Raw genomic sequence first — 24,627 nt, forward strand, 5'->3', positions numbered from 1 at the left:
ACTTAAAAGCCTATTAATCTAACCTAGTCTTTAAAATTAATTACAGCATTTTATGAAAGATGTAATGTGGGGAACAATACTTATTAACTCATTTGAAAATACACATCAAATTATTAAACTATACAATATAGAACCCACCCAAAAATGTCCTGCCATCAGTGCAAAGCAGGGTTTTAATGTTATGAAAAATAAGTATTAATTGTGTATTAGAATATCCCTTCTAAAAAGCAACTTCCATAGTTCTTTTCCATTCCTAAAATGTTTACAGCATTTAGAAGTACAGCACATGGAAATACTCCATAGATGGGTTAATCTTGTATTATCAGGCAGGTCAAGAAAATACAATGCTGCAAAAAGAAAACAAATTTGTCATCCAAATTTCATGGGAAAGAAAGGCAGGGTGCCGCATTCTTAGGCCTTCACCAAATCTAAATTCACTTTTCAATGTAGAAGATGAAAATGAAACTTCTCACTGATTATCAGTTAATCTGAGATTTTAGTGAAAGACAACTTCAGCCTACTTATCTCAGCCCTCACGGCCCCTGCTGCCCCAAGCATTCCCCAAAACAGTTCCCACCTCAAAAGCAAAAATCCTAGCAAATTTTATACCACTATCAACAGATTATGAGTATGTACCACAGCCTGGAAAGTAACATGCAGAAACAGGCACCTCTCTGACAAAGGGGGAACAGAAGGGGTAGGTCTAGGATAAGAATTTAACCACACTTTCCATTCAATCAACAGAAAAATACCTATCTGCATCAATATTCTAACAAAAGCCCCGATACAAATAATGATCCCCATGCCAAATTCTTTCTAGTAACAGCGAACATGAGTAAAGAGATCACACAGGAATAGACAGATTGGATGATTCTTTGACACGAAACAGATGTTCCTTTCAACTCTGGTCACAGCTATTTTAAAATAATGGTTAAATAAAGACCTTTTTACTTGTTATATCTCTATTCCTACACATGAAGGGAAAAAGGTCATAATTCACTTTCTTACACTGAAACTATTTCCATTTTTATCTCACATCAAAATTTCTAAATTATAATACTTTGTTACCTATTTGTTACATACACATGTTTCATAATGCAAATTAATCAGGTTAATAACCAATAATTCTTACACTATAACTATAGAGTACTATCTATGTCATAAACTCTTCACTTTACATTTCTTCAATGTATGTGTGTGTATGTTTGCATGTGTATAGTATTTCCTCCACTCCTAGGTATATATGTGAGAGAAATAAAAACATAGGTCTATACAAAAAACTTGGGACACAAGTGCTCATAGCAGCATTACTCATAGTAGCTGAAAAGTGGAAACAAACCAAATGTTCATCAACTGATGGATGGATAAACAAAATGTGCTATATCCATAAGATGTAACGTTATTCAATAATAAAATGTGCTACAACATGAATGAACCTTGAAAACATTATCCTAAATGAAAGAAGCCAATCAGAGAAGACTATATAATGTATGATTCTACTTAATATGAAATGCCCAGAAAAAAAATGAATCTATAGAGAAAGAAAATAGATTAGTGGTTGCCTGGAGTTGAAGGAGACGAGGAGAAGCAAGAATGGGGAATAACTGCTAAAAAAATAAGAGGTTTCTTTTTGGGGTTGAGGAGTCACATTTAATGTCAAAACCTTAACTCCTGATTTCCCACCACAATCCAATTCTACTCCACTATTCTCCATCTCAGTTAACAGTACCACCATTAGATAGTTGAGTCAGCCATAAGTCCAGTAGTCATGCCTCTTCATTTTCCTTCATATCTCACAATCTTTCCAGTAGCAAGTCCTATATTTTCTCCTTCCAAAAAATATCTTCCCCCCTATCTTCACATCTCCCATAGACTGCAAGACTCTCCTAGTCTTGCTCTCATTCACATATCCTTACAATTTATCTTCCACCTGGCAGCCAGAGAAAGATGTTTTAAGCCAAAAGCTGGTCACATCACTTCCCTGCTGCACATCCTCAAAATGGTTTATGACTGCTTTTAAAATAAGTTGCATATTCCCTAACATTGGCCAAAGGGCTCTACGAAATCTGTCCTCCGCCTACCTCCCAAGATCATTGTGTGCCTCTTTCCTCCTTGCTAATTACACTCCAGCTATGATTACTTTCTTCCTATCCCTGTGCAAGCTCGTTGTCACCTTGGTCCTTTGGCCTGGAATTTTCTTCATATTCCTGATCTGCAGTAATTTTTCTACATAAACAGTGCCTTCCTACTGATGAAATTATGTACAACTCTGAACCATTAAAAGCTGCCTGCAGAGGCTTTTGTTTATGCAGAGAAATTGAATGAAATTGAATAGAAATAAGGGAAATTCAGATTCTGAATTGAAGATCCCCAGGCTTCTCTTTCAGATAAAAAAAGAAATCTGCCACCAAACATTCCTAAATGGAATTATTCTGTCATTCTTGTAGAATAAAATTTTCTTCCCAAGCTTCTGTTTTCTAACTGCCTCCCTACCTCATCTCTCCTGCTGGATGTACCCAGAGAGAACAAAATAGAATGACAACGGCAAGGGCTTTTGCTATTACTTAGGGTTGGGTTTTAAATTCTAGCTGCTCTATTCTTACTAGCTATACAAACTAAGGAAAATTAATGTGTTTAAAAGGGGGGGGCTTTTTCTCCTTAAATGTTTAAAAAGCACCAGGATCCCCACTGCCTCACCTTGTCAAGCCCTAATGGGTTCCTAGATACCTCTCTGGTCACTATGGGGCTAGATTCATGTTAGCTATACCTGTTAATGATCCACTGCATAATACTTTTGGTGGACTCTTCTCTACAACCCCCAAAGACCATAACAAATATGTTCTCCCCAAGGTCTCAATCCTACTTCTATTTCTATTAGTCTCAACTGAACTGTAACGGTCTCCTTCATCTCAAAACATCTCAGCATGTATGCTACCTTCTCATTCTCCTGCTATCCTGCTAGCTCTAGAGGAAGAATGTCTTTCTTCCTAAACAAATCTGTTCCCACTAGCACCCAACAGTCTCCATGGCTGCCCAATAAATTTTACACTTTTGTCTTGCATTATCAGTCTTTCTATTCCTTACTAATTTTTGTCTCTCTTCCTCCAAATAAGCTTCAGCTTTATTTATCACCAAAGCTAATTCCCTTGACCTGGCTAATCCCTGGAATTACTCCTGAGTATGTCTGGCTCTTTTTGACTGTTTTATAAAACAAGCAAGGTTTTTCATGTTATCTCCATTTATTCTTTAATCCCAAGAAATAATTTTTCTTTATTCATTCAGCAAATACTTATTAAATACCTATTATATTTCATATTATATGCTCAGTTACAAGAATGTAGGGATGAATAACAAATTGGCCCAATCCTCATGATCTCTTTCTGAACACTACTGAAATTCTGCCAAATGAAAACCCTTTTCGCAGTCTTTATTTCTCTCTACTTCTCAATCACGCTGAATGTGTTTTATCACCATCCCCTCCTTTGCAAAACTTCTCTCCCTCAGAGTCAAAGCACTGAACTCTCCCAGTTTCCTCCTCCTTTTTTGACATATCTTTCCATTTCTTACTCTAGTCCTATTTCCTCCCTTCATCCATTAAAATGGATGTATTCCCCCATACCACTGTCTTAGGCTCTCCATTCCTTTCTTTCTATATTCTCCCCTTTCCAACCTTTTCCACTAGTGCGTGTTTTACCATCGACTCTGGGCAGACAAATCACAAATAGTAGCTAAATTGATTATTGCTGTTTTATAGGTAAGGAGACCAAGGCTTGGAGAAATCAGGAAGTTTGCCCAAGGTCACAAGGACTAGGAAGTAGTAGAGCCAGGTCTTGAACCCTAGCAATCTGATTTCAGAGCCAATGCTCTTAACCAATGCAATATATTGCCCTGCTTCCTAAGCCCCTCCTAAAGGATCACACCCAATTTTCAGTGGTCTTTTAGATCTTTTTTTTTTAAAGATTTTTTTTTAATTTATTCATGAGACACAGAGAGACAGAGAGAGAGAGAGAGAGAGAGAGAGAGAGAGAGGCAGGCTCCCCACAGAGCAGGGAGCCTGATTCAGGACTCGATCCTAGGACCCCGGGATTATGACCTGAGCCGAAGGCAGACACTTAACCGACTGAGCCACCCAGGCACCCAGTGGTCTTTTAGATCTTCCAACCTGAATATGTTGCTTGTACATCAAACACATGTCAATTCATCATCTTTATCAAGATCAGTTGATTTTGACTTAATTTGTTACATGAAAATTACATTCCTCATTATTCAGATTTCAAACCTCAGTTATGCTTATATCCTCTCTCTTCCTTATCCTTTCGTATCTTAAGGTTTCAGAACTCAGTATCTCACATTCTTCGCCAATCCATCCTGCTTATTCACTGCTGCCAAATAATGTCCTAGATGCCCTCTTTAATGTGTCTTCACATATTTAAGACAATAATCTCGGCGTGGCAATCAAACACTTTACGTGGTTTTAAGCTTTTATTCTTTTAAAAGATTTGAGAGAGTGAAAGGAGGGGAGGGAGCACGTGCATCCAGTGGGGAGAGGGGTAGAGGGAGAGGGAGAAAGAGTCTTAAGCAGACTTCCTGCTGAGTGTGGAGCCTGACACTACATGGGGCTCCAGTTCACAACCCTGAGATTACCACCCCAAAATTATGACCCTGAAATCGTGACCCCAGCTAAAACCAAGAGTCGGGTGCTTAACCAACTGTGCCACACAGGCGGTCCCTAAGCTTTTTTTCCTGATTTCCCATAGATTATTTTTTTTAAGATTTATTTATTTGAGATGGAGAGAGAGCATGAGTAGGGGGGAGGGGCAGAGGGAGAGGGAGAAGCAGACTCCCTGCTGATCAGGGAGCCCAACACACGGCTCCAACCCAGGACCCTGAGATCATGACCTGAACCAAAGCCAGACGCTTAACCAACTGAGCCACTCAGATGCCCCCAGATTATCTATCTTTTGCTTAAACAGGTATTTTTGGTTCTTCCCTGAATGTTATATGACCCCAGTGTCTTTGTTCTTCTTCCTTCCTTCTATCCACCCACTTAATTTCTACTTCCTCATTATTACTTTGCTTGTTTCCACAACTAAATGTCATTTCAGTACACTGAATCATCATATTACATTCTTCTGCTACTCATCTTTATCTCTTCTATAATTATGTGTGTCTCCTATTCTCCAAACCAGGCTGTAAGTTCTTTGTGGGAACTGACCACGTTTCAGTATTTCTATGTCCCTTACAGCTTGCTTTGCCCAAGAATAATACAAATGGTTCTCTTCTACCATCTTTTAGAAAATGCTAGCCTTCCCTTCCTCCCTCAACAACAGTACACATTAACTATCATATTCCTCAGTATTAAATGTTAAACTTCCAAAGGTACATAGTCACACAGATGAAAAGTGAGGTAGAGTTTATTTTCTTGGGGATAAGCAGGATATCAAATGATAGAACATTTTTGTAGGAATAAGGCTACTGACCCAGAGACTTAACCAAATTCCAAATTAGGTAATTAACTCCTTACTACCTAAATCTCTCTGCCCCTATGCTCGTTCAGCTGGGTAATACTGCCTCCTCTATTTCCCGGCTCTGGCTCTGGAGGGAATGTGATGTGCACCACGAAACAGCTGCAACATGCTACTTGGGGATGGCAGGCCTTACAGCCCTGGGCACAAGAATCCCTGAATGTCCCTTACCCGCCCCCCAGAAGTACTAGGAGACTCATTAGGTAATGTCTTAAGACCCCTGAATGAAAGATGCTAAATACAAGAATTTTTCAAAGGACTCATTTCACACTCCCTCTCCGCAACACTTTTTTTTTTCAAAGCTTGTTATTGAAGCTCTGAATAAAACATTTTCATGAAGGGTGGGGAGAAATTATCCTCTCAAAGCTAAGAGCTATTTTTAAAACTGACCTTGTGTGTGTTCACAGAATATTTCTAATGCCGGCCTTTCTAAATTTGGATTTATTCCATTTGGATTATTCAAAACATATACCTTAAAGTCTCTAATAAAGTTTGCAAAAGTTCAACAAATATGAATTCAATTTTTAGGGATCATTACTATTTTAAAAGATAAACTATCCCAGTGATCCTTCAGCCATCCCTGTTCATGCCTTAGGACCCTCTCTTTATTATGTCATTGGCAGAATATAGACACTATGATTATCAGGACTAAATGAAGGTTACAAAGCTACAGGCAATCCAGTAATTGGTTGTCAATATAAAACATAATTTTTTTCTTTCAAACCAGCTAAGGTTAACAATTTTGTTTGCCCTTTTCCTGAACATAAAGATGCATAGGAAGCAGTCAACCCAAAAGTTTTTTCCAAAAATGATTTCCAGATCACACAAGTATTAGAGAAAAGTAAGCCTCAATCCTATTTCTGTAGAAGGCAAACTTTTCTCTTTGACAGTTTTTTCTTTGCCCTCTCCAATTCTACTAAAATGATAAAATGGCCTGAAATCGGGAGATCTACACTCAGGAGAACAGAAGTGGACCATGACCCTCAAATTTCTGCTTGTAATCTGGAATTAGAATTTTTTCCAACCTATATTCTAATGACTATATCAACCTTAAATCACTGCTTTTGAAGTCAACAGAAGATTTTCTCCTCAGCAAAGCTCCTACCTCAACTCGAATATATTCTACCATGAATTTTATAAATTATAGAGAAAGTAAAACAATATTTCCTCCTTTGACTTATACAGTCCTTAAATTAATAAACTGGGGAAATCTTACAATTTTTTTTTTTACAGCTGTAAGATCCTTTTAAAAACGGAGAGAACATATTGCATGGTTGAACTTAGCTAGGGAGGTTAAATATCTAAAATGAAGTTATCTTCTAAGTAGTAGATGAGTAAATGAGTAAATTCCCATTACTTAATGATGGAAATAAATGACTATTTTCCAAGCACCAGCTTGTGCTAAATTATATCAAAGAATTAATCTGTGCAATTGTGAGCTTTCCTTAAAAAATTTTTTTGAAAAGGCAATAGTTGGAAATAATGTATACAAATCTTACTGTTAAAAGTTCTTGGTCCCTAAATGTGTATTCATTAATCATAAAATGATGCAGTTTGGGAGTCATGCAATCATTCATTTTATTCAATAGGTGTCTGTGAAGGGTACCAGGTACTAATCTAGACACTGGGAATTCCGGCAGAGAATATTAAACATCTTACTTTTGGTTTTGAACAGAAACCTATAAACATTTTTTGCAAGTTATTAATCTAACACCGCAACTGTAGAGACTATCTAAAACTCTCCTTGTTTATAAACACCAATGGAATTCCTTAGGGCACTTTTACGATACTGGTTGATAATAAATAATAATAATAAAAACTCTAATTATCCTCCTCTCCTTTATCTTCCACTTAGGCACTTAATTTTTTTTTTTGTATTGCCCCAAAGCTAAATAAAACAAAATGTGAGGTTGACAAGAAGTTGCTATTCCTCTTATCAGCTGTTCATCCCTAATGACTCAAGGCTGTAAAATCTCACAATCCACCTTATTTAATAGCTTCCAACAGATCTTGCTGTACTCACTAATTCATGCAAAAAAAAAAAAAAAAAAAAAACCTTTCCATCTCTTTTCATCAGTTTTTTGCATGCTTTTGTGAAAATTTATACATGGTAAGTCAGTCACTCTGGGTACAAAAAGTATGCATCTATCTTCTTTTAAGTTTGCTCTTTACTGACACTTCCTGATTACTCACTTCTCATGAACTTTTTATTTTTTAAAGATTTTATTTATTTTAGAGAGACATAGAGAGAGAGCATGAGTGGGGGAGGGGCAGAAAGAGAGCAGCCCAAGCAGACTCTGAGCTGAGCATGGAGCGTGACTCAGGACTCAGTCCCAGGACCCTGAGCCAAAATCAAGAGTTGGATGCTTAACCGACTGAGCCATCCACGTGCCACTCTCACGAATTTTTTAAATAATTTCCTATTAGTTTATCTTTTCTGTCCATCTTTAAATTCAAAATTGGTTATTTTCAAACATTTAAAATAATGTAATGATAGCATGTGTATGGCATTACTGAAGTGGTACCAATGGACACACAGACCATGAAAATGATAACCCCTAATCATTGAGCCACTTTATATTACATGATAAAAAACAGCAGTAAGAATTTACAGTTGCTCAAAAACTTACTAAATTATACAAAACTCTTTCCAAAAAAAGCATAATTTGTCATCAAGGAACTAATAAAATAATTTATGAATTAAAAATTATTTTACAGAGTTAGTGTATTCCATTTGACATGAAGCCTTAACTCAATTTTCACTTACTTTATCTGTCACAGGTCTGTCTTTGTTAAGCATATGTCTTCTTCTAGACACAGAATCTTATTTGCTTACTCATCCATTTGTCCACTCACTCAACAAACATTTACAAGTATCTTCAATACTGTAATTACTGTGCCAGGCACAGATTCAAAGATAAGCTTAAAAATGTCCACAAGATGTTTGAAAGCTACAACATATATAAAATACAAAAGGAGAAATGTGAGATCAGCTGCTTAAGAAACATGAAAAAGCTATTCAGAGGAGTAGGAAAAGAATCACTTCAGCCCAGAGAAGGAAAGGAAGGGTGGAGAATAAGTTAGAGACAGCATCATGGAAGCAGCAGCACCTGAATGGAGTCTTAAAGAAGGATTTCAACAAGACTAGATGTACTCATTCTTTCTGGAGGGTGGAGCCAGAACTTTCTCCCTTCCTTTGAACAGGCTGCTTACTTTGCCTGGACAACCATTTCTCCCTCCTCTACCAGGCTCAATTGCCATTCAAAAACACAATCTCACACATCTCTTCAAGAAATCTGTAATAACAACCTCCTCCAGCCTGTATCTATATGAAAGCCCTGTCCATAATTCTATTATAGTCCTCAAAAACTATACTGTACTTGCCAGGTTATCATTCACACGAATAGACCACAAAATACTTGAGGGGAGATCTCTATCTTTCACCTCTGTATCCCTAAAATTTATCAAGATGCCCAGCACAGTGGGTAATGATGAACTGAATAAATGAAAAACAACAAAACAAAACAAAACAAAACGTGGGAATTGTCAGCTGGAGAACCTGTTTAGGAAGCTGTTTAAAAGAGCTGAAGAAAAAAAGAGCTCAAGTTAGACTGGTGAAAAAGGAAGAGATGGAAAGTGTTGAGATGGGTTAAGGAAAAGAAAGAAAATCAAGCAAGCTTGAAAGTCCAGGAAAATTATGGCACCATTCATAGAAGGAGGAAATTACTGAGTCCACCAGGGAGGAGTAGAGTTTGGGCCTGGATTACTAATGAATACACTTAACAGCAGAAATTCAAGTTATCAGAACACAGTCTCCAAAAATCACAGAAGTATTTCTTTACCAAAATATCACATTTTAATTTAAACACTAACGCCACGATGTGGCATATTTCAACTCTACAACTTCTCTATAAGATAGAATAAAAATCTAATTTTCACTAACTAAATTTACCTATAATAAGGTAGTTTTATATAACTTGCTCTTGTTTTATTTTAATGTGTAGGCATCATCATTAATGAAATTGTTTCAAAAAGACATAAGGAGAAAATAATTTCCTATTACTATATAAATTCCAAATAATTTAAGCCTTCCCTTGCCTTAAGGGATAGGGTAAAATTATATACTAATATGAGAATACAGTTTATTCCATAAATTTATGCATGTACAATACATATACATATACCATACAATTAAATATATCTAGATAATGAGAGCATAGATTTTCCATTGGTAACTGATCGGCCAACTGAAATCAACCGATTAATTAAAAAGTTCCAGGGCATGGAGAAATAAAAAGAGATTTCTCTCCTAAACAAAGAGATAGTGATTAACTCTTGGAGCAAGGCAAGAGATGGGGATCAGAAAAGAACATACAGGTAGCTTCAAAAGTAGAGGGAATACTCTAGCTATTGAGTGGAGGTTTATTGGGTGCTTACTGTTTCATACTATATAAAATATAATTTCATATATAAGATTTTATGTAATAAAAATTTTTTTAATCCCTATGTAATCTAACTAAAAAAAGACTCTTAGGTAGAATCAACAGTTCATAAATATTACATGACAATATCATCTATATACCTAAATGACTTGCTGCACCTGTTATTTTTCCAACATAGTAATATAAAGCTGTCAAGTTTTATAATTTATAAATTTTATAAAATTTTATAAAATATTTATAAAACTTGACAGTTTTATATTTTTCCTTTCACTTGCCACATTTTTGTATAAATCTGACACATACAACAGTGTTGTCTAAGAAGAAACAACAAAACAGCAAACATTTGTCTTCCATCCTTCACTGGTTAAACAAGATGAGCCAGAGAAATAGAATGCCTTTCTGAGTACCTCTCTGCTTTGGTTAAGGACTGAGTTTTTCTTTTCGGCAACATGTGAATCATTTAGAAGAAGTAATCCTAGGAACTTATTGTATATTGAGATATTTTCAATCAGTTAATCAATTAAGTTTACCAAAACACTTCATTCTTCTGTAATCGTTTTCCTACTGTTTTAATAAGATTTTTCACTCCATTGTTTTCCTTCCAGAAAACAGCACAGAGGGACTGTCAAACTTCAGTTTGATTTTAAGTTACTGCAGCACTTAAAACACTATCTTCTCTCACAAGTTGGAACTCTAAATATATTTTCCCAAAGAAATACTCAATTCTATATGGTGCACCAAGAAAAAAAGATGTGTAAGATGTAGCCCTTTTTATGAAAGGCCCTGAATAATCTCTCCAAATTGTTTATTTAGACTTTGGTCCTTGAGCCCTATCTGCATTATAGTTTTAAAAATGTATTTAAATCTATATTATATAAAAGCCCTTCTTTATCTCTTCAGGCAGAAATAATCTTTCCCTCCTTTGAAAATCAACAGCACTTTATTCATGCTAGATTTAAACCATTTATGTCTTCTATGATGTCTATTTGTGTAGATAGACTTACTTTTCCTAACACTCTGCCTACTGTACTCATTCAATATTTATTAAATAAAAATAAAATAAGGCCACATATGTGAATGTGCTTAGTAATCTATAAAGTAGTATGAAATGTAAATTACTACAAAGGTTTTGTGTTTAGAGTAAAAATATTGCTAAGACTCCACTTAATGTATAACAGTGCAATTTACTAAACAATCATTAACTAATTGTCAATAATAAAAAAAAACAACACTGTGTACACCGTACCCTAATAAATGCAGAGAGACAGATGTTAAAAAAAAAAAAAAAAAAAGAAAGAAAAATGCCAACTCAGCCCTACATACACTAGGGGTTAGTCTGCCATGGTATCAGCCCAAGAAAAAGACTTTTAAAAATTAAATAAAATTCTAGTTAACAAATGAAGTTAAATGCCCAAGACCATCCTAGTATGTACTTTATAACAATTCATGATTATTAACCTTAAAAGGGCCCATAAAAATTTACTAATTTTTACACCAAGTTGATTCAATATTTCAAGGGAAATGAAAGGTATTAATCTAATTGTATAAACAATGAAGGTTCTCCAGGTGTTAATTCCTACTGCATGATCAGTCAGGCAGAGGTTGACACTAGTTATTAATATCACAGTAAGGTATCTGACAACCACCTTCTTTATTAAGTTCGCCTATTTTAATGATGCTGGAATACAGAAAAGATTATTATTTCCTAGAAAAGCAGATTTACATTTTTATCTCCTAACCAGTCTGGACAACAATAATATTCTCATTCACCAAAAGAGGAAAATAGATATCTAGTATCAAAATCTATGTCAGAATGCAAATACAACTAAACATAACTAAAGGACACTAAATGCTAAAAATGATACATGCCACTTTGGGGCCCAATAATTAAAGAGCCATAGAAATTCCATATGCAAAAATAAAAATAATTTACTAGTTTTGTCTTAAAACACTGCTCCAAGAAACTTTCAAAAAAATTAATTTGCCCAATTAGCTCCAAATTGCCAAATCAATAATGTATAATCAGAACAATTTGATTCATCTATAACATCTCAGTTCTGCTTTCCAATTTAAGACAAGTAACCATAAGGCTGAAAAATGACAGTAATTTCTTGACTGCCTGAATGCCAAGGAAGAAAAAAAAAAGTAGCAGGAGTTATTGACATCTCTATTATAACATAAAAAAAGACTATTTAAGGACATAAATGCAACATTTAGATTTCATAAATGAGACCTAATTTGGTGTACATGGTCAACTAGTTTTATAAAGTCCTGATTCATAGTCTACAAAGATCATCAATTTGGGAATTAACAAAACTAGCAAAAATCAAAGAATGCCAAATGATTTAATTGTGTTATATCTGTGAAGTATTACAGAAATATAAAATGAAGTCTTTTTTTTAACTTTACCAAGGGAGTAGAAAAATTTGTAATAGCATACTATTTCAAGCTTCTACTGTAGTTTACATTTTACAAATACAATGACTGTGGCATACCAGACCCCATGTAATAAAAAGTGGTTACTAATGATCAAAAATTACATTGGAAAATGAACATCAAGAAGTCATTACTACCATAAAAAAAATCTTTTACCACAGGGAGCCTTTAAAATGTGAAATAATCACAAATACTATTTCTAAAGAAATCTGCTATCAGAACCATCAGTCCACTGGATTCTGAACTGTAATCACAACCCTTCATGGACTTCGCATAACCTGACAATACGTTACAGTTATAAACATGTCAAAATCAACAAAGTATGAAAACCGCAGAGCAAATTAGCATTTGTTAAGTACCAACCTAATTGTCTGGGACCAAAATGATATAATTTCTACTTCCCATGGTAAAAACAGGAGATAAAATTCTATCATCACTAGCCACCATTTATTAAGCATGTCTTCTAATCCCATCTAATGAAAAACTTAAGAAATTTCATATAAAATGTTTGAAACTTTTCTACATTATTTATTTTTAAAACAAGCCAAACTATATATGAGATAGATTATCTGATCAGTATCTCATAATGAATGCTCTGTGCATGCACGTGTTAACGCAAAAGGGAAGAAATTCTTCAACAGACTCTGAGTCTCCCAAATACGGTTTGTGCAACTAACAGCTGAGAGAAAATGCAACTGAAACTGTCTGCTGGAAATCCATTAACATCTAGGCACAGGAAAAATGTCTGGGTGACAGTATAGTTGGATGCGCAAATTTGTGCAGGAATATAGCCAAATTTTTGGCAATCCCTCGTGGTCTTAAATGTATTGACAATGGCCTTTCTTTTTCAGTTGTAATACTACATTTAAAGAACATTATTTGAGTTGGAGGACCTGCCTGATCTTTAAAACAAACAGGCTTAAAGCTCAGATTTACAAAGGCATGGCATTTTAAATAATACAAACAAAAATTTGGACAAAAAATTATATGCTCCACAAAAAGTGCTATGCACAGCCAAAAGAAAACAAATCAGTACATTAAGGAAAATAATGTATGCTAATTTACATATCATTCTAATTTCCTTTTAAATATATTATCTTAAAATTTTCTGCAAAGATCATTTTAAGGATTATTATAGTCTGAGAAGGGAGTGTTTTTAAAGCAATGTTCATATTTTAAAGCATATGTTCTTAATATACTACTTTATAGATTACATCTAGTATTCACTTGTTAAATAAACTAAGTATTTAACTTTACAAACCATTTAATAGCCACATTTGATCCTAGTCACTCTGTATTGAGCCCCACCTATGTCCTCAATGCTGTGAAATATTATATTAAACAATGAAAGCGTTTTTAAGAGTTTGTAACTTAATATGGGTATAGTTTAAACAAATGTACACATTTAAAGATATAAATATGCTATAAGCAGCTCTAATTGTGGTGGTGATAAAATAAATTGAATGTTTTACAGGAAAGTACTGTAATATTTTACAAGTGAGCAGTAATAGGTAAAATTGACATAGTACTTTGCAATTAAGAAGTGATTCTCATAAAATTCACTGAATCCTCAAAACAATCCATGATACACTATGACTATTTTTGCCCCATTTTATTGATGAAGAACCTAAGATCAAGAAAAGGTAAGTAACTAAACCAAATTTACACACTAAGTACTAAAGCCAAGATTCAAATTGGGTTCTCACAGCTAAATCAAGGCTGCCCCTGGATTTATAATTTTCACATTCTTTCATGTAAGTAATCTCATCTGATCCTTACAACAACCCAAGGGATAATAATAGCAGCTAATATTCACTGAATACATATTATGTATCAGGTGCTCTTCTATACTATATTAATTCACTCCTCACAAACCCTATAAAAGGAAGGGTTACATTATTACTCCATTTTACAGTAAGAAAACGAAGGCTCATCAAAAATACATAAATTGCCCAAGATTACACAGCTAATAGGTAGGGGAATCAGAATTTAAACCCAGGGCATTTAGTTCCAACACCTGCTTATTTACCACCTCACTCCTCAGAAGGGTGAACATAGCAGGTTAAGAAACTTGTCCAAAGTCACAAGGAAAGAAAACTGGAGAAGGAGAAGAAGGATGTCTTCTAGCACTTCACCCTAATTACTCTTCCTAAATATAATTGGAATCACTGAATCCAGATGAGGCAAGGTGGCTTTGGGTGTAGATAGCACTTTAAAGCACAGTATGAGCAGGTGAGGAACACTGGCAGGAAGAAGGAATCCCATCTGGTTAGAGACAACTTATCTTCCATAGACCGGAGGCAGAAGAAAGGAAAATAAAATGTATGTGAGCAGAGACACGTGTATTTGCCTTTCTGACGTAGGGAGTAGGAATTAGGGTAGATGAAGAGGGATGACTCTAATTAAGGAAATCAGTAGAAGTGAAGCACAAGACTGATTTATTTTGAGAGAAAGTTTAAAGCCACCGAGAGATTTTGGATAGGTATTGTAATGCCTCCAAAAAACTGATACCCCTACTCTTGCCAAAAGTACCTGGCACACAGGAAGAAAACAAAACATGTAAGCACTGAAAGAATTACACATTTTCATTTTTTTCTTTTTAAAAACTAAAATGTCATTTACAGTTTAGCAACTCCTTTTGACTGTTAAGAACCTTCCTTTGGAGAGAAGAGGGAAAGGGGAATCTAATTGAGCATAACGTGCTTCTCAGTTCTCAGGCTATGAAGCCATGGTACTGCTTACTTTAGCACACAGACTTTCCTCAGAATGCTGTTAAAACCTGATGCAGGAAATCACAACAAAATCTCGCTCAAATGAATAAACTGAAATGCCAATCTAAACCTCCAGTATATGTAAAGGGAGAGTTTGTAACAGATAGGGGGAGAAATCACGGCAGAGATCAAATACAAGGATACCAGGATACTAGGAAGCAGGGTTCTTTAGAAGACAAATTAAGTGAGGCAATCTAACCCTAATAGAATTTCTTCTCTCATTACTTAAAATAAACCAGGTCACTGAAATGGGCTTATACTGTGGCATTTTGTGCATTTTAATTTCACTTAAATTTCATTAAACCATAAATTCCCATGGAAATACCTTAGACACGTGCTCACAATAATTAGAATGCCTAACATTTCAGTGTAAGTACTTTTGCATGAGGTTCAACAAAATAGAAAGAATGCAGTGAGGTCCCTTTAAGTTTTGTGCTTATGTCAACAGCTATTTTATGATAAGAATTATCTCTGTGGCTATAAAGCATGTGTAAAATACATTACAGGAGTCCATGAGAAGCCTTAATGTGGAAGATCCAGTAAAGGTCTGGACTGCACACAGACTCATCAAAATCCAGCTAAACTTCCTAGAATATAGCAATGATAAATTTTTCCTCCCAAAGCTATTACTGTTAAATATACCTTGTTGAACTAAGTTCAAGTGTAACTACAACTGAAATATGATTCAACTGAGCTATGACCTATTTTTCCTCTCAAAAGCAAAAGAGAATAATGACAGCTGTGAGACTTATATTTTTCCATTCCAGGGTATTTCTGAAAGTTATTTCACAGCACAGCTAAAGGCAAAATGCACTCAGTGACACTTATTTGCTCTAAAATATAGTTACGTATGCTATTGCTCATAGGACAGTTGTAATTATTTAATAATTTGTTGTTAAAATTCATGTGTTCACTTTTAAACTATACATACCAAGAAGCATTCTGGAAGGAAATAATCTCAAAATGTAATAGGACACCTAAATCTACAGTTCAATTATAACTATATATCTACAGAACAGAACCAACATCAACATGACAAATACAAAATTAACATATACTGTATATGTGGTTGAAAATACCCACCCCTTGCAGAAAGCTTTTTGGTGTTGATAATTTTGGCAGCATATTCTTGTCCAGTAGGGATTTTCATACATCTTCTCACCACTGAGAAAGCCCCCCTGAAAACCAATAATTAGCATGTCATCAATATAATCAGCTCTGATATCCCTTTAAAAAATTACAACAATCTGAGCATTTTTATTGCATTTAGTGATTTGTAAAATATCAGTGCACTACAGTAATATCCAGAAAACGAACGATTCTTCCTGGAAATCCAAACCTTCTTTAATGTTGAAGAGTAAAAGTAAATTTTATTTAACTGGGAGCACACATTATTAATCAACAAAATGAAAGGAACTGCCAATTATGATGGCTCTTGTTTGCACATGAAATTTGAAAACATTTTACAATCACACTCACACAGCACCAAATGCTCTGAGGAAAAAAAAAGAAAAGAAAAGAAAGAAACCCTGCAAAAAGCATGGCTGAGGAGGAGCAGCAAAAATCTTCTGCCTATTTATTTTGTTAGAAAAAAAATTAATGTGGCTCCGAGTAAGTAAATATGGCGATTGTTTTCATTAAAATATAAATCTTGGGAACATTTGTGTGGTTTAACAAATCCTGATATGGTGATTTCTCTGTGCCCTGTTTTGAGCTGGGGGAAGGGAGAGATTTGAATTAAGCTGCTCCTCCGACATATTCTCCATGTTTTAACAGCAGACAACATATAAATATATAAGGATATAATTTTCATTACATTTAAAGGATAATTATATTTTCTTGAATTCAATTGTATAAAACAACCACATACATATAAACGCACCCCTTTCAGAAGTAATAGTCGACACTAGCGACAGAGGGATTGGGTTTGGGTTGGATGCTACATAAATCAACATTCACGGTTTGGCCCCTAGGTCCCTAAGCACACAGGTCCTCAGAAGGTCTCCAGTCCCCTTCCTTAAATTCTCCGAGTAGTTCCGCCTGTCGGGCGTAGGAGTCGTTTTATACAACGCTAGGCTACCCTTGGGAAGCTTTCTCTCGGTCTCCAGGTCTTTCCCGTTGCCTGTATAAATAAATCCTCCCAGCGAATGCGAAGAGGCACACGTAAATCGTAGGAAGGATGATGATGAGCGAATAATCTAATGCAAAGAATAATAGTGGATATGGGGCAGGGGTTCGAGTTCCTTTGGGTGACCCTTTTCCTGGACAGAACTACTGATGCGAAATAGACTCTACGACAAGTTGAACTTTCGGCATCAATAAATATGGCACCGTCTGTGGCAGTGAGTTCTCATCCGTACGTGGGTTGTATGGCCGACACGCCGGCTAACCAGGAGGCATCTCTATTTACAGAAAACATGATCTATGTTGCATTTTACATGGGTTCTTGTTTCCTCTACACACACACACACACACACACACACGCTCGCACACTTCTCAGGATGACAGCTACAACTGCAGGGATCGTAAATCCACTAAGTCTCTAGTGCAAGAGGGTGGGGGAGCGGGAGAAGGTGGGTTTAGGATTATCGGAATGGGCCACCACCTGGGGTGGAGGGTCTTTTCCCGTCTGTCCTCTCCTCTTGCTAAGGCAGCACCTTTCTCAGAGCTGCCACACCACTGGCCCTCCTCCCTCTCCTCTGGTCTCCCAAACTCCCTCGCCCCACGCGGGAGGCCGGTGGGTCTGGGGTAACGCGACCCGCCCTCTGCTGGAAAGGGAACGTGCGGATGCGGGTAAAGGCGCTTACTTTCCGAGCTCCTCGAAAAGCTGATACTCGTCCGTGAACCTGGTGCAGGTTGTGGTCGAAGCCATCCTCGGTCCCTGGCTGGGAGCGCGGCAGACGAGACTCGAACAGACGCGCGGCTTCCCCGGGACTGGCCCCACGGCGCTGTCACCCAGGGCCGCCCTCACTTTCCTCGTCCGAAAGTAGCTCGCCCGGGAGGGAGTGTGCGCAGGGGCGGGGCGGGAGGGGAGATGGCCAGAGAGGGTGGCGTGGGGTCTCCTCCCCACGGTCCGCCGTTTCTCTTCCTCCTCCTCCTCCTCCTCCTCCTCCTCCTTCTCCTCCTCCGGCCCTTGCTTCCTTCTCCTCTGGACGCTCCACCCGCCCCCCTTCCAGCCCCTCTCCCCAAATGCAGGAGGCAAAGTACTCAGGAAGAAGGGGCCGGGAAATGGAAAACAGCCGGGCACGGGGCGAGAGGCAAGCAGTTGCGAAACAAGCGCACCGGGGCTGGAGGGGTAGGGGCCGAGGGGAGGGAGCCCGAGGGGGCGGAGGCCGAGGAGCTGGGAGCGGACAGCTCGAGCCCAGCTGCAGCTGTCAGCAGGCGCGGGCGCCGGGCGCGCCGGGGCTCGGCCGAGCGTGCGCGCCCGGGGCCGGCCTGCCTCCCGCGGGCACCTCGGCTGCCTGACGCTCCCCCACGAGCCCGCGCTGCTTCGAGACCGCGGCGAGAGAAAAGAGCGCTCGGGTGGGGCGAAGCCTAGTCGGCCGTCCCCAGGCCTCCGCCTCCTACCCCCTCACCACCCCCCCCCCCCGCCGCCTCCTCCCACCACTCCCTCCGCCTGCCAGCACTCCTTCCCTCTCGAAGCCCCCTCCTCCCCGGTCCCACACCTCCTTCTAGCGACTCCCAACCCTATGCCTTCGCGGATCTCGCTCTCCCGCCCCTGGGTCTCACACTCGCGCAAACCCGTCTAGGGAGAGACCAGGTGGGTGGAAGAGGATGTACGAGGGAGAAGCCTACAGAGGGTTTAGGTAAAGGAGGCGAGACGTCAAAATTACCCAGTTAAACTCGCTATAAAGCTGCTGCCTAAATCTGGGGTTGATTTAGCGGAAAGATGCTGGGTTAAGTCGTGAGCTGCCCGGGGATGCTGCCGGGGCCCGTGGAGGCCCCCAGCCCTGTTGGGGGCGCGGGGCACTAGAAACCGCTCCAAGCCGACCCGCGAACCGCGGTGCCCCGGGTGGGAGGGCGAGGTGAGCCACCATTTCATCTCGGCGCCGCTCCGTGTTGACACAGCGGGGGCCGGATGTGGGCAATTGACAGTTTCCTTAGAAGGGTTCCAGTCTCCCACAGCCTCCCAGTGACTCCGGGCCCACCCCAGCGGAAGCCCCGCGGCGCGCTCCCAGCCCGTTTAGCGAGGGGCGACGCCCGCCGTGCGCCACGTTTCACTTCTGATATGACTGCCGCCTCACTCTCCACTTCCCCCCGCCGTTTTCTAGTTTGGGTTGCTCAGACTCTGGCAACCCCCGAAGGCCTTTGCTTCGACCATGAACGCTAGAATGAAAGCAAAAACTCCCCCATTGAGCCACACCTTCCTTTCAGAGTAACTCCCCTGTAACCTCAGTAAGTTCTGATAGTAAAGCGGTTTCTCGCGAGATTTCCTGCCCTGGCTGCGGGGGCAGGGTGCTGGGAAGGTTGGGTGTCGGTCACGCGACCCGGTTGGGGCTGACGTCACTAGCATCACGGGAACACGTTCTAGCCCGTTTCGTTTTGCAAAGAAAAAAAGGGAAAGGGAGAGGACAGGACGAGTGTGCTCTGCTTGTATGGTCAAAGATCTGGCTAGTGACATAAGTATACTTTGTAAATGACTCTGAAAAGCCACTTAATCAAGAATACGTCCTATTCATTAGCATACAGTAGATAGGGGGAAAAATAATTATGCATTACATTTAAAATCAATCAATGATTGCTAAAACAACCCCTGGGCTTTTCTTACAGTCTTACGTCTTTAATAAACTATGCAACTGCAAATTTAAAGGCAGAACAAAAGGGTTATGAACGGTATTTCCAAATTACTGTCCTTTGTTCTACATGGGACCCTAAAAACTTCGCAGTTCTGCTAATTTGTTCATCATTAGCATTACATCATGGATTCAAAATTCCACATCTGGAAGATAAAAGATAACTTGGATATACACACAATCTAAAATTTAGAGGAATTGTTGCTCGCTCCCAGGGGCTGCTATTGATTAGTAAATTACCTTGTCCACGGTTACACATAATCGTCAATTCCCTCATTTCCTCATCTGGGGAATGCTAATCTGCCAATAGTAGAGCTTTTACTGAAGTTTTCAAAATATTTACAAATTTTAACAGTTTTAACAAATTTGAACTTTGTATATATTTGTATTCCCAGCGGTAAAAAGCAATTAGAACATTGTGTAAAATGTAATAATACAAGAGGATATCAAAAGCTATATAAAGAAAGCAACAGGTGTCTAAGTATTAATAATTGAGCTATAAAACTGAAAAAAAAAGATTCGGTCTATGCTAAAGGTTTTTAACATATCTTAAATACTTAGCAATATGGTTCCAAGTTATAATGCAATAATTTAATTTTCTCTGAATCTAAAAATGAAACAAAAAGTAAAATTAAAACAATAAATAAAGATAATATTAAATTTTACAACTCCAGGGAAGAAAAAAATTTTTTTAAATATTCAAGTAATGAGGCCTACATAATTACAGTATTTATCTCAGTTATTTAAACTACCAATAATTGTGAATGGTTATGATGATTATATGATACAATGAAGGAAACATAACAGTTTTAATACTGATGTATTATTCAACAATAAATGTGTATTTTAAGTACTGCTTGCTCAATATTTGTGCTGTTTCTTGATTTATATCTTAGACTGATTAAAATATTTATCTTATTTAAACAAATATTGACAGTTATTTCTGAAGTTTGGGCTTTCTTAAGTAATCCTTCTAGATCAGTAATCCTTCTAAAGTTACACAGAAATTCCACTTGGATTATCATCTCTTGCCTTCTTCCTGGTCTCCTGCTTCTGCCCTTGCCCCCCTTCATTCTAGTCTCTTCAAGTCAGGCATAACGGTCCCCTTAAAACCTCAGTCAGAATAAATCATGCCTTTGCTCAAAAACTTCTGAAGGCTTAGCATCTCAATTAGACTAAAAACCAAAATTCTAAAAATGACTTACAAGGCCCTCAGGGATCTGCCCTCCACACTACTCCATTAGTCTTCCTACCCTCAATTTGTGCCCTGGCCCATTCTACTCCAGCCACATTGGCCTCTGCTGTTCCTGGAGCATAACTTGGCATGATCCTGGAACTTCACATTTGCTATTTTCTCTTTCCTGGAATATTCATCTCTCCTATTTCATTTCTTCATCTCCTTCCAGTATTCTCTCAAATATCACCTTATCAGTGCAGATTTCCCTAGCCAATCTGTCAATTATTGCACATTTTTCAGACAGGATTTCTATTTGCACTGCCTGCTTTATTTTCCCCCTTAATATCTATTACCATCTAGTATACTATAAATTTTATTTTTTTCCTTGTTAATTGTTTATACTTCCCAACTACAATATAAACTCCCCAAGGGCATGAGTTATTGTCTATTTTGTTTACTGCTCTATTTCCAGCAACTAGAATAGTGCCTGGCACGTAATAGCTGCTCAATGAATTTTATTGAATGGGCAAATTAATTATTTTGGAGTTTAAATTACATAATTACAATTTTATATTAAAGTTAGTTGTTGATAATTATTTCTTTATTATTTTTTTTAAGATTTTATTTATTTATTTGACAGAGAGAGAGAGAGAGCAACAGCAGGAACACAAGCAGGGGGAATGGGAGAGGGAGAAGCAGGCTTCCCGCTGAGCAGGGAGCCCAATGCGGGGCTCGAGCCCAGGACCCTGGGATCATGACCTGAGCCGAAGGCAGATGGTTAACAACTGAGCCACCCAGGGGCCCCTAGTTGTTGACAATTAATATGCCAGTAAAACTTCTTATTCTAAGGGTGATCATTTTCAGTCAAGATAGTCACAGTAGCCCATGATTAAAAGTGCTTATGCAAAGAAAGGGATTTTAAAAATACATTAAAAATTGACATCAAAGGAAAAAAGATCTAGTACTAATTTTCTTACCATTGAAGTCCATAAAGGAAGGGGTTTTTTTTTAGATATACCAGCCTTACTAAATTTTACATTGTAATAAAAGAAAGATGCCAAAAGTTTCAAATGATTAGATCTCCCTGTGAAGACACAAGTCAATGTAAGAAAATGAAAAATGTGGCTTTGAAATGAGTTTTTGTAATTCCTAAACTAGTTAAACACCACCACTACTATTAAAGAAGATCCATCTTATGATGTGAAGAAATAGGAAGTCATAAATGTGAAAAGAACATCAGAAGTTACAGAATGAGAATGAAGGATTACCAGATTAAAGTTAAGAAATTTTCTAAAATTTAGTAACAAATATGAGCTGAAGATTATACAAAAAAATAAAATGCGTTGTTCAAATGTAAATGGAAAAAATTATAAACATGTATATACTCGGTTTCTCAATTGATTTAGATTAATCACACAAAAATTGAGATCAGCTAGTGTTATAAGCTCCTAATATTCTATTCGCTAAGGTGGAAGAAAAGCATTCATAATTTTATCTTCTTTTAAAATGTATTCTTTAATACTGGAAAAGGTAACAACAAGCAAAGGAGGAGGGGTGAAGTTTAAGGGTTGGAGGCTTGGGGGTAAACTAGTTGTAAGCAGAGCCCTATCACTACTTACATTGCTAGACTTCTATCAGATGAAATCACATTAGTACCAAGACCACACAATATTTTGTCATAAATATATTTCATCCCTTTTGTGTGTGTGTGATGGCATCAACTACAAAAAGTAGCAAAGAGATAGAAGACAGACTGAAAATGATCACTACACAACCGAAGATAGAAGATATCTTTTTTCTCTTTTTGGCCATTTGCAATTAAAAGGCAAGTCAATTAAAAGGCAAGCCTTCAGTAGTCCCACTAGGAAAGGATAAGTTTCTTATACTTAAGTAAACAAAACAGATAATTGACGTTCATTGATTTTCCTTGCTACAGAATTACAAGACAAGAAGCAACGAACAGGTGATGCTATCTCCATAGCTCCCCAGAGTGAGGACTATCAGTAATAAGTAGATTGCTGTGAGAATTTTAGCACAGTCTGTATTGTAGCCACTTTTCATTGAAGATTTAGAGGCAAGGAGGAGAAAGCAACTTGCTGTTGTTATATCCAGTTAGCCTTCTCAAGGAATGGTAATTTAACCACATAGAGCCAGACACAAATATAGTCACTAGTGAGCGGATAATCTATTCACCAAACTCTCCATTCATGAAAGATGAATTTGCAGATGAAGAAATGAACTATTCATGAAACAAAGGCTCATAACAGAAAAGGTATTCTTTGTTTCATCAGGTCCTGAAAGAAGTAATTTTTCCCTACAGATAAACATAAATGTGTAAATGAACGAGGAAATAAGGGATAGCCCCACAATGAGGTAGCTTTTTTCCCATTACTTCCAAGTGTATGAGTTAGCATATTTGATCCTCTACCAAGATACCTAACACTCTGCTAAAAAAACTGTAGCAGAAGATTATATTAAATATGATGCATAAATCAAAACAACAGTATAAAATGTTGTTGATCACTAACAAATGCCTATATATAATAGATCATTTTCAAGCCTTCCATTGCTTGACTTCTCTGTATCATTTCATACTGGGTTTAAAATGTCCTCCGTGGGTTTCCATGTCTAACACCACATTTTCCATTCACAGCACCTCCCCGCCCCCACAACATTTCTGTCTCCTTTTTTCAGTCCCATTCCTGAGCTCTTTTTTCTCCACCTTTATGGTAAATGGTGTTCTTCAGCATTCCATTTTAGGCTGCTCTTTTTCTTACTTTGCACACCCTTCTCAGGCTGCTTTAATAACTCATTATCTTGATTACTACCTGTCTTAAATTTGGCTCTCTATATGTAGACCTGAGACAAAAATGTCTGGACAAGTGACTTATTGAGGCAGAGCTCTCAGAGAAAAGGATAAGGATGTGGAGGAAGCAGGACAAAAACAAACAAACAAACAACCCAGTGTGTGACTTCAGGCAAAGTCCCAGCCTCCACTTGATCTGCACGTAGCTCTAGAGTGTAGATTACATCCAGATTTTGTTCCCTTCCGGGTATGGACTTTCCTATATTCCTTCACCAGTCAGTCCTTGACCCCTAGCTAAGGGGAAGGGGAAAGAAGGGACATAAACCCCCAAGGAGTAGGGCTCCCCCTTCTTCACAGGCACACAGAGAATGGGGAGGGGAAAAAAACAAGAGTCTGCTAGATATTAAAATGCTAATGACTCTGAAATCTTCATCTCAAACTCCAATCCCTCCCTGAGCTTCAGACACGTGTTTTCAGCTCCCTGTTGGAAACTTCCTCTTAGGTATTCCACCTCTATGTCTGCTTTAACATGTCAAAAATTCACCTCCTATATTCCCTCCTCACTTGCACCTCTTCCGTATCTCGGTGAAACTTGAGGGTCACCTGTAACAGTCCCTCTCCCTTACTCCCCCAGCCAGTCGTATGTCCCTGTATCTCATGCCATCCCCACTGCAAAC

The 24,627-nt window shown here is 37.9% G+C and overlaps 1 protein-coding gene across 12 annotated transcripts in view; it reads right to left on the reverse strand.

Moving 5' to 3' along the window:
- Positions 1-18,642, reverse strand: part of CAMK2D (calcium/calmodulin dependent protein kinase II delta) — a 315,365-nt gene extending 296,723 nt beyond the window's left edge. For 11 of the 12 annotated variants that reach the window (XM_027600483.2, XM_027600478.2, XM_027600480.2 and 8 more), the window contains exons 1-2: positions 17,982-18,641; positions 16,258-16,352 (exon numbers count right to left, since the gene is read on the reverse strand). In XM_027600483.2, coding sequence (XP_027456284.1) covers positions 16,258-16,352; positions 17,982-18,046 — 160 coding nt within the window. In that variant the 5' untranslated portion in view covers positions 18,047-18,641. Of the gene's footprint in view, positions 1-16,257; positions 16,353-17,981 lie in introns of all 12 variants that reach the window. The other variant, XM_027600484.2, reaches the window with a different exon arrangement.
- Positions 18,643-24,627: the final 5,985 nt, after the last annotated feature.

Source organism: Zalophus californianus, chromosome 2, assembly GCF_009762305.2.
Source record: "Zalophus californianus isolate mZalCal1 chromosome 2, mZalCal1.pri.v2, whole genome shotgun sequence".
Lineage (NCBI taxonomy): Eukaryota > Metazoa > Chordata > Mammalia > Carnivora > Otariidae > Zalophus > Zalophus californianus.